Source organism: Bos indicus x Bos taurus, chromosome 20 (genome assembly GCF_003369695.1).
Source record: "Bos indicus x Bos taurus breed Angus x Brahman F1 hybrid chromosome 20, Bos_hybrid_MaternalHap_v2.0, whole genome shotgun sequence".
Taxonomy (NCBI): Eukaryota; Metazoa; Chordata; class Mammalia; order Artiodactyla; family Bovidae; genus Bos; species Bos indicus x Bos taurus.
The window spans coordinates 66,269,138-66,283,251 of NC_040095.1; the positions used below are offsets into that span (position 1 = coordinate 66,269,138).

At 49.9% G+C, this 14,114-nt stretch overlaps 1 protein-coding gene across 2 annotated transcripts in view; it reads right to left on the reverse strand.

Moving 5' to 3' along the window:
• The window catches only part of SRD5A1 (steroid 5 alpha-reductase 1), a 37,447-nt gene that overhangs the window by 8,819 nt on the left and 14,514 nt on the right, over positions 1–14,114 (reverse strand). For both annotated transcript variants that reach the window (XM_027520590.1, XM_027520589.1), the window contains 2 exons: positions 3,421–3,587; positions 353–454 (listed from right to left, as the gene is read on the reverse strand). In XM_027520590.1, coding sequence (XP_027376391.1) covers positions 353–454; positions 3,421–3,587 — 269 coding nt within the window. The remainder of the gene's footprint in view (positions 1–352; positions 455–3,420; positions 3,588–14,114) is intronic.

Here is a 14,114-nt window from a genome sequence, read left to right on the forward strand (position 1 = left end):
TCTCACTCATACGCTCTTTCCAAACACAGATATAACTAGAATTTCCTTTTTGCTTTCATTAGTCAGAACTGGTTCTTCTATCACTTTAATAAAACAACGATCAGTCACTGCTCCTACGGGTAGTAGCGGCACACCGGAAACCTGCAGCGACGAGCAGCGTGCTTCAGCTACGAGCTCCGGCAAAACCAAAGCAGCGCGGCGTCACGCCACGAGATCGTGGAACGCGTGCTAAGTCGCTTCAGTCGCGCCCGACTCTTTGCAGCCTGATGGACCGTAGCCCACCAGGCTGCTCTGTCCATGGAATTCTCCAGGCAGTCAATTTTAGAATAAATTCCCCATTTTCAGTACATACCTCTTGGTATTTTATAGCCAGTTTCCCCTGGTTTCCTGAGGTTCCTCAGGACATGATCTGAGTGGATGTTAATCAGCATGCCTATCAACCACAAGGCAGAACCTAAACAAGATAAAACATACAAGGGTATTACGGTAACTAAGCCACAGAATTCACAAGCCCAAGTGTGAATGAACAGTATCATTGTAATCCCTCACAATATCATTAGAGGCATAACATCCAAGCCTTGACCAATAGTAAAAATCATGGAAATAAATACTGTGCTTTATTTAGAAAGATGACTTATAGGTGTTGTGAGATAGGGCTTTGTGCTTCTAAAAACACTACTGAATTACCCAATTTATTTAAAATAGCTTTATCTGATGGTCACAATCTATGTTTTTAGGATGACTGGGATGACTAGAAATATGACTGAAGCACAAGCCTCTTTTCTAGGAAAAGGTATTGTCATCGTGGGTCGGCCCACAGAGTTGTCATCGTCCGTGGATTGGCCCACCAAGTTTATGTGACGCCACAGACTCTGTCTGAAGCACGGCACCACCCCCCCGCCATGGGCAGACGTGGGGCAGGGAGTCCCTAGCGTGTGCTTTACCAGGGCGGACTGCACTCAGGCTGTTGAGGGGGTGGTTCCCAGAAGCTGAGAGCTGGTCCTCATTTCTCTATAATTTTATGTAACGATTTAATGTAGATCCACACCCCTCCCCTACTCATTTCCTGCTCGCTCATCATTTGGCATTCGTGGGTCTGTTCGTGTCCTCAACTCTCAACAAAACTGTCAATTGCCAGCTGCCTGGCTCTGGGTAGATATTCCTGATATATCTATATCAGTCCTGATATATCTGAACGCTTTCTCTCCCATTCTTAAATGACTTCAGAGGTTTTTTATCAGTTAAAAGTTTGCATTGTTTCTCAATGACATATGCTCTCATTTTCAATTCTTCCTATTCAATCGTGGAGAAGTTAAGAAGTCTATATATAATTTCCTGAATGTCTTAAACTTTAGACCAGCTTCAGAGGGTTTGCAGGGGACAAGGCCTACCTGCAGAACTACTTCAAATGACACTTAAATGCACAGGCCAAAGAATTCTTTTGTTTTATTGCTGTTCATCAACAATTTTCAAACAATCCATCCCAGAAGCAATTCCCATGAGAACCTCAAGTAGGAGTAGGCTTAGCTGCTCAACTGTCTCTGACTCTTTGCTGACCCACGGACTGCAGCCCACAGGCTCCTTGGTCCACGGGATTCCCGAGGCACAACTACTGGAGTGGGAAGCCATGCCCTTCTCCAGGGGACTTCTTGCCTCCAGGGACTGAACCCAGGTCTCCTGAACTGCAGGCAGTGTCTTCACCATCCAAGCCACCCAAATAAACATTGAAAACTGTTATCTTTTAGTTAAAAAAGAAAAACATTCCCTTTCTCTGTCCTTGGTTGCCTACTCGTAGGGGCTGGTGAAGCCACTGCTCTGCTGTGACTCGGGCAAGGTCTGGGGCCGCCTGATTCACCCCCTGACCTTTCCTCCCTCAGGTGACGAGGACCTAACTTCGGCCCTTCTCGGAACCTCAGAAGGCAGAGGCGTGGGTGCAATTCCTGGCAATGGGCCAAGCCTGTTGTTTCCTTCTTCCTTCTGACAACTGGGGCAAAAGAAAATCAGATAGAGAGCAGGTAAATCAAGACCGTGTTTGGGGGCAGGGAGCAAATACAACAGCTCAGTCTGGTATTCCGTGGAGGCACAGATTGTGGAGCTGGCGTGGGTGTGTGCTAGGTCGCTCAGTCATGTCCAGCTCTGCGACCCTGTGGACTGTAGCCCACCAGGCTCCCCTGTCCATGGAGTTTCCCAGGCAAGAACACTGGAGTGCGTTGCCAGGCCCTCCTCTGGGGGATCCTCCCTTCCCTGGGATTGAGCCAGCGTCCCTTACGTCTCCTCCGCTGGCAGGCGGGGTCTGTACCACTAGTGCCATCTGGGAGTTTAAACGTTAAGTTTCCTCTATTATGACCAATTCATAGATGTGGAGCGAAAAAAAAAGGAGAAATGGAGGGTCACTTTATTTTTTAATTTGTTTCTGGCTGTGCTAGGCCCTCACTCCTGCACGTGGCTTTCCCTGGTCGTGAGGAGCGGGGGCGACTCTCTAGGTACGGTGCTCCGGCTCCTCACTGTAATGGCTTCTCCTGGTGCAGACCACGGTCTCTAGGACACACCAGCTTAGCTCGTCTCAGGCAAGTGAAATCTCCCCAGATTAGGGATCAAACTTATGTCCCCTGCACTGGACCACCAGGGAAGTCCTAAGGTTACTTTATATAGTTTAAAGGGCTTTAGGGCAATTTGAAAAGTTGATGGACTCTTAGAAGCTACCCGTGTGCGTGTGTGTGTGCTCAGTGGCTCCGTTGTGTCCAACTTATTGCAACTCCCTGAATGGGACTCTTCCCCCTCCCCTCCCCGCCAGGCTCCTCTCTCCATGGAATTTTCCAGGCAAGAATACTGGAGCAGGTAGCCATTCCCCCCTCCAGGGAATCTTCCTGACCCTGGGATGGAACCCGGGTCTCCTGCATTGTGGGAAGATTCATTACTGTCTGAGCCACCACCAGGGAAGCCTGGAAAATGTGCTACTTTATATTAACTGATAAAAATAAAAAAAATTTTCAAAAACCTCATAAACCTCGGAGTTTAAAGTCTAACTGCCTCGCTGAAGATGACCGACTTTCTCTCGCTTTCCAGAAGAAACTGTAGGAGGTTTGATGACAGTCTTAGATTACAGGGCCCGTTAGTGCCCAAGTGGCCTCAGTCTCAGTGCCTTGCTCAGTCTGCTGCAGCTTGTTGCTATTTTTAGGTCACCTTAAGAACAGGTATCTGTGCTTTCGGCGCTTGAGTGGGTGAGAGAGCACGGCGCCTGCGTCACGGGGACAGCCTGACCCTCCATCCCACCAGCGCTCAGCCCCCTGGCCTAGGTCAAGGGGCCTTCACAGACTCTCTGTTCTCTCAAGACGCGTGTGCTTTCTAACTGGACCCTACCAGAAGGTGAACACCGAGCTGAAGGTCACAGGGACGGGAGGCGTCACTGAGGACACTCACCTGTTAGAAACCGGGGGTCGCTGAGCCAGTCGTCCGCGTACACTGCGTACTGACTCAGGTACCTGCTCTGCAGGTAGCCGTTATAGGTGCAGAAGATGAACGCCAATAGGAAGGCATACAGCGGCATGGGCTTCCCTCCTCGGATCAGAAATGGGAAAACCAAGCTCCTTCAGAGACAAGAAATGTATATTTTTTAAAGCAACAATGATAAAGAATCTAATGTCAGCAATTCTCCTTTAATGTCTTAAACTTTTTTTTTTCTTTTTAAGCATGAAGATTTTCTTTATTTTTTTCTTGCAGCAACGATTAGATATTTCCTCAACTGGCTCTTGGGCTTCCATGGTGGCTCAGACGGTGAAGAATCTACCTGCAATGCAGGAGACCAGGGTTCGATCCCTGGGTTGGGAAGATCCCCTGGAGGAGCAACCCACTCCAGTACTCTTGCCTGGAGAATCCCATGGACAGAGGAGCCTGGCAGGCTACAATCCATGGGATCGCAAACAGTGGGACATGACTGAGCGCCTTTCACTTACTGGCTATTCTATTACTATTATCTCTAATTGTCCCAGATGTCTTGCAGAGTTTTCCAACTAGAGGAGCTCAGCACCGAATTACAGGTGTGCCAGAGCGGTGCTGCCTAAGCCCTCCAGCTGATCGGGGCAGGATCTGGGGAGGCCAGAGCTCCGGAACAGCTATGTCTTCCCAGGGAGCCTTCTTGTCAGATTATATGTGTCATGTACCTTGTGTGCTATAATGAGAAACAGATTGAGAAGCTCTGCTTTAAGTGCCTTGGATTTTTAATCTTGATTTTTATATAAAAGTCATTCTTAGGAATACTTGCACAGATGTACTATATCTGTTGAAAGCAGAATTTCTAGTTAAAGAATTAACTGTGTTTCAATAATGTACACCACTGTGCAAAAGTTCAGGGTTCTAGTTATACAGAGTGTGAAACAGATGCACGGAATGAGAGAGAACGGAAGGTCCCATCCTCCTGACACCAGTGACTCAGTCTGGTCCAAGGTGTTTGAATTTGAGGGCCACCGTTACTTTATCTGTCACCATGGCGATGGCTGTCATCTCCCTAGTGCCCACCATGGGCAAGGCCTCCCAGCTCCCTGCACACAGTCACTGTCACCACACTTGACAGAGGACACGGTTAAGACTCAGAGTGCTCCAGTCATCTGCTTAAGGTCATGGGCTAGTGAGTGGCTGAGTTTAAGTACACTTTGGCCACCTGATACGAAGAGCTGACTCACTGGAAAAGATTGTGATGCTGGGAAAGATTGAGGGCAGGAGGAGAAGGGGAGGATGAGATGGTTGGATGGTATCACTGACTCAGTGGACATGAGTCTGAGCAAGCTCAGGGAGATAGTGAAGGACAGGGAAGCCTGGCGTGCTGCAGTCCATGGGGTCATAAAGAGTCAGACGTGACTTAATGACTGAACAACAGTGTTAGGGTTGCTCAGTCCCGTCTGACTCTTTGTGATCCCATGGGCTGCAGCCCGCCAGGCTCCTCTGTCCGTGGGATTCTCCAGGCAGGCATGCTGGAGTGGGTTGCCATTTCCTTCTCCATGGGATCTTCCCGACGCAGGGGTGGAGCCTGGGTCTCCTGCACTGCAGTGGATTCTGTGCTCTCTGGTTGTACTGCCTTGGTTTTGGACACTGTTGCTTAGCTGCTCAGTTGTGTCCGAGTCTTTGCAACCCCGTGGACTGCAGCCCACCAGGCTCTTCTGTCCATAGCATTCCCAGATAAGAATGCTGGAGTGGGTTGCCATTTCCTTCTCCAGGGGATCTTCCCTTCCCAGGGATCGAACCCTTGTCTCCTGTGCCTCCTGCATTCGCAAGAGGATTCTTTACCACTGCGCCACCTGGGAAGCCCTTAGTGTACATCAGTAGAAGTTTAAAGACAGAAATTAAAAGGACAAGAAGCTAGAAATATAGGAAAAAAACAAGATGTAAAACTTTATGTTGTGTGTGAATTTTCTCTTTAAAATCAATGCGTCATATATTTAAAAGGGGGTCATCACTACATAGCCTATAGCCCTTAAGACGATAATAAGAAACGATTTCAACAGCTTTATGCCAACAAATTTGACAACACGGATGAAGCAGACAAAATTCTTAAAAGACAAAGGTGACCAAAACTGACCAAAGAAGAAAGTGACAACTTTAATCCCTCTATCAAGGAAAAAGAATTCAGATGCAAGGAATTCTAGAAAAGCCAAAACTAGAGCCAGGGGAAGGGATCAGCAGCAAAGAAGCACAAAGGGCACATATGGGGATGCGACGTCCTATACCTCTGGGTTGTGGTGATGACCACACAACCGGATCCAGTCACCAAAACTGATCAAATGGAAGTTGATTTATGTAAATGACAGCTTAAAACGGGAAAATGTGCACACTTAGAGTTTCCGTTTTGGCCCTCTGCTCCAGGGTAAAAACACAAACGACTGTTAACAGTCAGAGCACAATAACAGTACTGCGAAGTCACATCCTCAAGGCATTCTCTCCCCAACAGTTTCACTCAGCATCTCGGGAGAGCTTTCCCAGGAATCACAAGCAGGTTCTCATCTTGTTCAGCCGCTTCCCCCAGAGACCTTGTGTAAGTTTAGGGCAAAGCACGAGCTGGACGGGAAGCATCCATCAGGCGATGACACCACGAGTGGGGCAGCTATTTGCCTGGAAACCACAGTGCTGACAGCTCAGCCGCTCTTTGTGACCCCACAGACGGCAGCACGCCAGGCCTCCCTGTCCGTCACCAACTCCCACAGTTTACTCAAACTCATGTCCACTGAGTCGGTGATGCCATCCAACCATCTGGTCCTCTGTCGCCCCCTTCACAAGCCCCTCAAAAAGAACAGGGAGGGACTTTCCTGGTGGCCCAGTGATAACAACTCCACGTTTCCAACGCAGGGGGGTGCAGGTTCGCTCCCTGGGTGGGTAGTAAGAATCCACACACTGTGTCCCAAGGTACATGTGTGCTCAACTGTATCCAACTCTTTTTGACGCTCTCTGCAGGCTCCTCTGTCCATGGAATTCTCCAGGCAAGAAGGCTGGAGCGGGCTGCCATTTCCTCCTCAGGGAATCTTCCCATCCCAGGGCTCAAACCCACATCTCCTGCATTTGCAGGCAGATTCTTTACTGCTGAGCCGCGGGGGCAGTCCACGTGCTGTGTGGTACACAGAAAGAAGAGCCATTCCCTCTGCGTCGGGGAACCGTGGCTCCTACCTGGGCTGACGCTGGTGCAAGTTGACTGGCACTGGGACGCAGGCGAATGCAAACAGCGACACTGCAAGACCAGGGCTGGGTCTTGACTGGGGGTCCCGGCACAGGCTCCCTCAGAAACAGGCAGGGGTTCTGAGGGGTCGCGACCGGGCACCGTTGCCATGGCGCCTTTCTGCTCCTTCCGGATTCTCAGCCAGGGCAGAGGGCCCTGTGTTAGAGCCAGAGGAAGCGGCTGATGACAAGACAGACCGGTTCTCAGCCTGTCCCCGAGGGCCCAGACTTGAGAAGCACCAGGAATAAGCGATCTCATTCCCCAAGTCAGCTCAGGGGATTCCCGAGCCTTGGGAAAGCAGGAAGGGGACTGTATGGTGAGAAAGTTGGGGAAAACAAACTTCTCGGGAAGCTACGGTCTCAAGGAATTTTCCAGGAAAGAAACTGCAGGACCAACTGAGAAAATACTAGAATTCCAAGTTTGGAGAAACATGGAGGGAAGAAAAGTGAGCAGGAAATAAGACTGGTGGGGGATGCAGGGGGTGTGGGCTGGGTTTAGATACATGCCCGCAGAAATGCAGAGTGCTCAGGTCCTGAGAGTCTGGGATGGCTGACCTGAGCAGAATCCACGCAGAGTTCAACACGGGCTAACAGGGATGCACGATCCGAAGTGGAGGAAAAAAACCCAGGAAGCTCAGAGTAGAAAAACCAGGTCCTAAAAAGTGGTTGAGAAGGAAATGGCAACCGACTCCAGTGTTCTTGCCTGGAGAATTTCAGGGATGGCGGAGCCTGCTGGGCCGCCGTCTATGGGGTCACACAGAGTCAGACACGACTGAAGCGACTTAGCAGCGGCAGCAAAAGATGGCTGAAGGGGCCTTCCCTGGAAGTCCAATTGTTAAGACTTCACCTTCCACTGCAGGGGGCATGGGTTCAATCCCTGGGTAGGGGACTAAAATCTTGCATGCGGCGTGGTCAGGCCAAAAAAAGAAAAAAAAACTACAGCTGAAGGCAAATTTCTAGGTTAGTCGCCACACATCTCTAGGTTATAGACGTATGCAGTGCTGAAGGGCCAAGTCTGAGGAAACGCTGCGGAGGTGAAGACCTCTGTAACTCTGTAACCTGAAGATTTCTCCCCTCTGGTTTCCAATTCTGCATGGGCAAACACTGGCTGTGTGTGTGTTAGCTCTCAGTTGTGTCTGACTCTTTCCGGTCCCATGGACTACAGCCACCAGGCTCCTCTGTCCATGGGATTCTCCAGGCAAGAATACTAGAGTAGGTGGCTATTTCCTTCTCCAGGGGATCTCCCCGATCCAGGGATCGAACCCTGGTCTCCTGCATTGGAGGCGGACGCTTTACCGTCTGAGCTACAGGCGGGCACGCCGTAAAGGTGGAGCCCAGAGCTGCTTCATTTTGCCTTCCTGACCGTTCTCCTGGGTCACTGACGTTCTGTGACACCAGCGTGAGTGTGGATCAGGTGTCGGCAAACACAGCCGCCGGGCCGAGTCCAGACCTCCACCCGCTGTCTACAGCCTGGGAGCTAAGAACGCTTTTTACATTTGTAAATAGTGTGTGTGTTGGGTGGGCGGCGGGGGGCGGGGGGAATCAAAAGGCTATTCCATGACACATGAAAATCGTACAAAATTCAGATTTCAGTGTCCGTAAAAAAAGCTGTCCTGGAAGGCGGCCACGGGCCTCTGTTAACGTCTCGCCTGGAGGGAGTTCGGGGGCGCGACAGGCCATGCGTGTGGCGATCTCATCTCTTTGCACAGGGCTCGCTGAGCTCGGTGTTCTGTCACGTGGTGCCGGGGTCTGCAAGCCCGCCCACCGCGTCAGAACGAGGAATGCTGTTGGGCAATTCGCGCTTTGACGCTAAGTGGAGCGCGGGCTGTTTTGTTACAGCGTGCACGTGCGTGCTCAGCTGTGTCCGACTCTGTGCGACCCCACGGACTGTGTAGCCCCGCCAGGCTTCTCTGGCCGTGGGATTCTCCAGGCGAGAATACTGGAGTGGGCTGCCATGACCTCCTCCAATACATGAAAGTGAAAAGGGAAAGTGAAGTCATGTCCGAGTCTTCGTGATCCCATGGACTGCAGCCTACCAGGCTCCTCCGTCCATGGGATTTCCCAGGCAAGAGTGCTGGAGTGGGGCGCCATCGCCTTCTCCACAGCGGTGCCTTTAGATTCTCATAATAGCTTGAGCCCTACTGTGCTTGAATCATCCCGGTCTGCCAAGAAACCGTCCTTCATGGAACTGCTCCATGATGCTGAAAAGGCTGGGGTAGGCTGCTGCATACAGTCTGTGGGGAACAACTAAAGGTGAGGCTCCTTCCAAAGAAGTTGAGCAACCGACTGGCTCAGTGCAGTGCAATCTGTGCGGGAATCTGTAACTCACGGTGGTAAAAATGTGTGCGATAGACAAGGTACAAATTTACAAAGCTTGTGAAAATTGAAGGCCTTTAAGCCATTTCTTATACCAGCTTCCCTGGTGGCTCAGACAGTAAAGAATCTGCCTGCAATGTGGGAGACCCGGATTTGATCCCTGGCTTGGGAAGATCCTCTGAAGAAGTGACTGACAACCCACTCCAGTATTCCTGCCTGGAGAATTCCATGGACGGAGGAGCCTGGTGGGCTACAGTCCATGGGGTTGCAAAGAGTTGGACACAGTTGGGCAACTAACATTTTCACTTTCTTATGCCACCAATTTGTTGTTGTTATTGTTGTTTAGTCACTAAGTCATGTATGACTGTTTGTGGCCCCATGGACTGCAGCCTGCCAGGCTCCTCTGTCCTTGGGATTTCCCAGGCAAGAGTACTGGAGTGGGTGGCCATTTCCTTCTCCAGAGGACCTTCCCCACCCAGGGATTGATCCCTCACCTGCATTGCTAGTGGATTCTTTACCACTGAGCCTCCAGGGAAGCCACGAGTTAAATTTTATTCCCCAGCAACAACAAAAAAGAATCCCATTCTTCTCATTACACCTCTATTACCAAAACTGCATTGAGGTGTTATTATATTTTGAATTCTCTCGACACAATTTCTGTGAACGTCTGTTTCCTCTTCAGTTACCAATTCCGACACCCAGGATCTTCCTTTGCCCTTTGGGCCAGAAAGCTGGGCAGACACACTTGGCCCTTTCCAGGGAAGTTCATAGTCCTTAGTCCAGATCACAACAGCAGATCTAATCTGGACATGTTAACTGGGTTTTCTTAGAAAGCAACTCTTGCCTGTGGCCCCAGCACTTGGCTTTCGGACAGCCACTGCAGTCTGGGGCTGGCCGGTGGCCGGTGGAGACTGCACACACCTGTCCTGTTCCCCGGACGGCCTGGAAGGGTGCCCTGACCTCTGTGCCTGTGGGAGCCGGTCACAAACGACCTGGGGAGGGGATTTCTCTCTCTTTGGTCTCACGTGAGATGTCACGAAAGGGGCCAGGACTGGAGACAGGGCCTTAGGCTGACAGTCTCTTCTGTTGCTCTCTGTCCTTGGAGGGCTCAGCAGGGACCCTGATGTCCACAAAACCAGGAGGTTGGAACAAACTGTCCCAAGCAATGCCACCCAGGCCCACAGACCTCCAGCAGGGAGCTGAGATTGTCCTCCCCACCCTCTCCTTCCCCAGAGGCTGAGAACGACCCCGGGACTGGCCGGCCTGGCTCACAGGCCGAGGCCCGGGTCTTCAGCATCTGGACACTCAGATGCGACACGCCTTCCAGAGGGGAGCGCCCTGCCCACTCCTGGCATCTTCTGGGTGGTCTTTCTCCTTCTGGGTTATTTCCTTTTCCTTGGAAAGCCATGCAGCTGCTGTCAGCAGCGTTTTCCTTTGCCTTGCGCCAAAGGGGCAGCCTCTGGACACGGCTTTTCCTGAACCTCCCTCCAGACTTTGGAGGGACAAGAGCAGCTCAAAGTTGGCGGTGACCCCAGCTGTTTATCCAGGGGAAGGTCCAGGCTCAGACAGGAGGGGAGGCGGGCGCCTCTGCTGGGCAGACACAGCTCCTGCCAGGAGCCAGGTCTGGAACCTAGGTCCCCTTGTTATGGAGCGTGTTTGTGTTCAAACAATCTCACACACCACCTTGCTCTCACCATTGCCTTTGGGACACGAACAGTACCCCTCCTGGGAAACAGGCGTAAGTCAGAGACTGAAAATTCCTTAGCACAGAAATCATCTCTTGAGAAACCATGAAGCGCATCTTTGGAGAAACCAGGGTATAAAGCCATTTCCTCTTCTGCATACACAACCGCCAGGTCCTGAGGAGCTGGGAAGAAATCCTGTTTCCTGCATCATCAGGAGGGGTGTGGGATTACACCTGACACTTCATTCCTCATTGTGTTACAGCTTGCTCACTTTCTTTCTGTTCCTTGTCAAGAAAGAATATGGCCTTTCCATAAAGTTGCTGTTTGTAAGGCAATCAGGAACACGGGCGTGCTTGATCACCAGGTAAACCTAAATCTCTGAGATGCTGGAATCTCCGTGGTGCTTTGATGGCTCGGGGCAGCTTGCAGTCCACCTCCTTTTGGGGGTGAGTTTACACACTTAGCAGAAGAGGAGTTCTCATAGTTTCTGACAGAATGGTCTCCATAATCCCTAATCCTACAGATACCTTTTTTAACATGTCAGAACCATTACTCTTAACCTGATGAAAAGATGAGGACCAGAGGCTCAGGGGAACACGGCGGAACTCTCTCCTGGGTGATGATGGAGGGAGACAGCAGGAGGTGGCCCCCTCCACGGCAACATCCCTGGTGTGTCAGCCACCGCATCCCGAGGGGCCAGCCAGGAGCAGGACCAGGCAGGGCTGTCTCTGTCTACTCATGCCGCAGCACATTAGGCTTTAAAAATCATCTTTATTTCTTTATATTTCTACTAAGCTAGGACAGTACTTATGTGAATTGATGGAAGCGGGATATAAGATTTTGTGTGCTTATATATCCGTGTTGTTATCGTGATTACTTGAGAAAAAATGATCCAAAACTTATAAAAAACAATGAAGGAGAGACTTCCCTGGTGGCCCAGTGATTAGGACCTCACTTTCTAATGCAAAGGGTGCAGGTTTGATCCCTGGTCGGGGAACTAAGATCCCACATGCCTGGGGGCAAAAAACCCAAAACATAAAACAGAAGAGACAGTGTAGCAAACTCAACAAAGACTTAAAATAAAATGGTCTATATTTAAAAAAAAACAGTGACGGGGATGGGAAAGAGATATTTCAAAATACTACCAGTGTTATCCGAGGGGTGGAATTCTAGGTGGGTTTACTTTTGTTTCCTTAAATTCTTCCGCACTTTATATAAGTTTTCCACAAGGAGCATGTGTCTCAACCACAGGTTCTTCTGCACACAATACGTACACATGTATTTTAAGCCCTGATCCCTAATACATTCAGAAGAGACCTGATGAGTGGCAAGGAGAAATCTGATTTCTTGGAACCTGAAAGACTCGGGCAAAATCAAAGGCAGCAGTGGAGACACAGATACAGAGAACAGAATTACAGACGGGACGGGGGTGGGGGCAGGAGAGGGCGGGCTGCGTGCAGAGAGTAACGCGGATACATGTACACTGCCATGTGTAAAATACACAGCCCATGGGAACTTGCTGTGTGACTCAGGGAACTCAAACTGGGGCTCTGTGACAACCAAGAGGGGTGGGATGAGGAGAGGTGGGAGGGAGGTTCAAGGAGGAGGGGACATACGCTACCCACGGCTGATTCATGCTAATGTTTGGTGGAAACCAACACAATATTGAAACCAACAGCTCATATAAAGAAAGCTGAGCGCTGAAGAATCGATGCTTTCGAACTGTGGTGTTGGAGGAGACTCTTGAGAGCCCCTTGGACTGCAAGGAGATCCAACCAGTCCATCCTAAAGGAGATCAGTCCTGGGTGTTCATTGGAAGGACTGATGCTGAAGCTGAAACTCCAATACTTGTGCCACCTGATGTGAAGAGCTGACTCATTGGAAAAGACCCTGATGCTGGGAAAGACTGAAGGGGGGAGAAGAAGGGGACGACAGAGGCTGGATGGCATCACCAACTCAGTTGGTGATGGCTGGATGGCATCACCAACTCAATGGACATGGGTTTGGGTAAACTCCGGGAGTCGGTGATGGATAGGGAAGTGTGGCATGCTGCAGTCCATGGGGTCGCAAGGAGTCAGACATGACTGAGCGACTGGACTGAACTGTGGCTCAGCTGGTAAAGAGTCCGCCTGCAATGTAGGAGACCTGGGTTCGATCCCTGGGTTGGGAAGATCCCCTGGAGAAGGGAAAGGCTCCAGTATTCTGGCCTGGAGAGTTCATGGGGTTGCAAAGAGTCGGATAGGGCTGAATGACTTAAATTAAAAAAAGATCCTAAAAAAAGACAGAGGAGCCTGTGGGCTACAGTCCATAGGGTCACAAAGACTCAGACATGACTGAGTGACTAAGCATGTATGCAAGAACAAGGCACGTATAAAATGAGAACACAGCAGAAAACTGGAGAACGAGAAGGGCACACCAGATCCTCAGCCTTTGCCGTGTGGAAAACTTTTATGCCAAAGTACAGAGTGACTGGTTTGATCTCCTTGCAATCCAAGGGACTCTCAGGAGTCTTCTCCAATACCACAGTTCAAAAGCATCAATTCTTAAGTGCTCAGCCTTCTTTATGGTCCAACTCCCACATCCCTAAGTGACTACTGGAAAAACCATAGCTTTGACTATATGAACATTTTGTTGACCAAGTGACATCTCTGCTTTTTAATATGCTGTCTAGGTTTGTCATAGCTTTCCTTCCAAGGAGCAGGTGTCTTTTAATTTCATGGCTACAGTCCCCATCCACAGTGATTTTGGAGCCCAAGAAAAAATTTGTCACTGTGTCCCCCTTTTCTCCATCTATTTGCCATGAACTGATGGGACCAGATGCCATGATCTTAGTTTTTTGAACGTTGAGTTTTAAGCTAGCTTTTTCACTTTCCTCTTTCACCCATATCAAGAGACTCTTTAGTTCCTCTTCACTTTCTGCTACTAGAAAACTCATACTATCTGTTATTAAAAGCAGCATTTCAAGAAAACTTCGAAGAAGCCGAATCCAGTCTTGGCCCAGACTGCTTCCCTGGTGGCTCAGAGGTTAAAGCGTCTGCCTGCAATGCGGAAGACCTGGGTTCGATCCCTGGGTCAGAAAGATCCCCTGGAGAAGGAAATGGCAACCCACTCCAGTATTCTTGCCTGGAGAATCTCATGGACGGAGGAGCCTGGTGGGCTACAGTCCACGGGGTTGCAAGAGTTGGACACAACTGAGCGACTTCACTTTCGCTTTTCACAGAGTGACCGACAGCACAGTATTCTTTGTGTTTGCAGCCTCACCTTGAAAGGGCAAAATCCTTGTTTAAGTATGTAGCTTTATTGCAGTTTAATCACTGTAATCACTAAATTCCTTTCTTTTTACAGAAGGAAGGATAAGCAAAAGGAACTGATCCAAATCTAGAAGTGTTGTAGATTACAGTGATGTCAGATTGT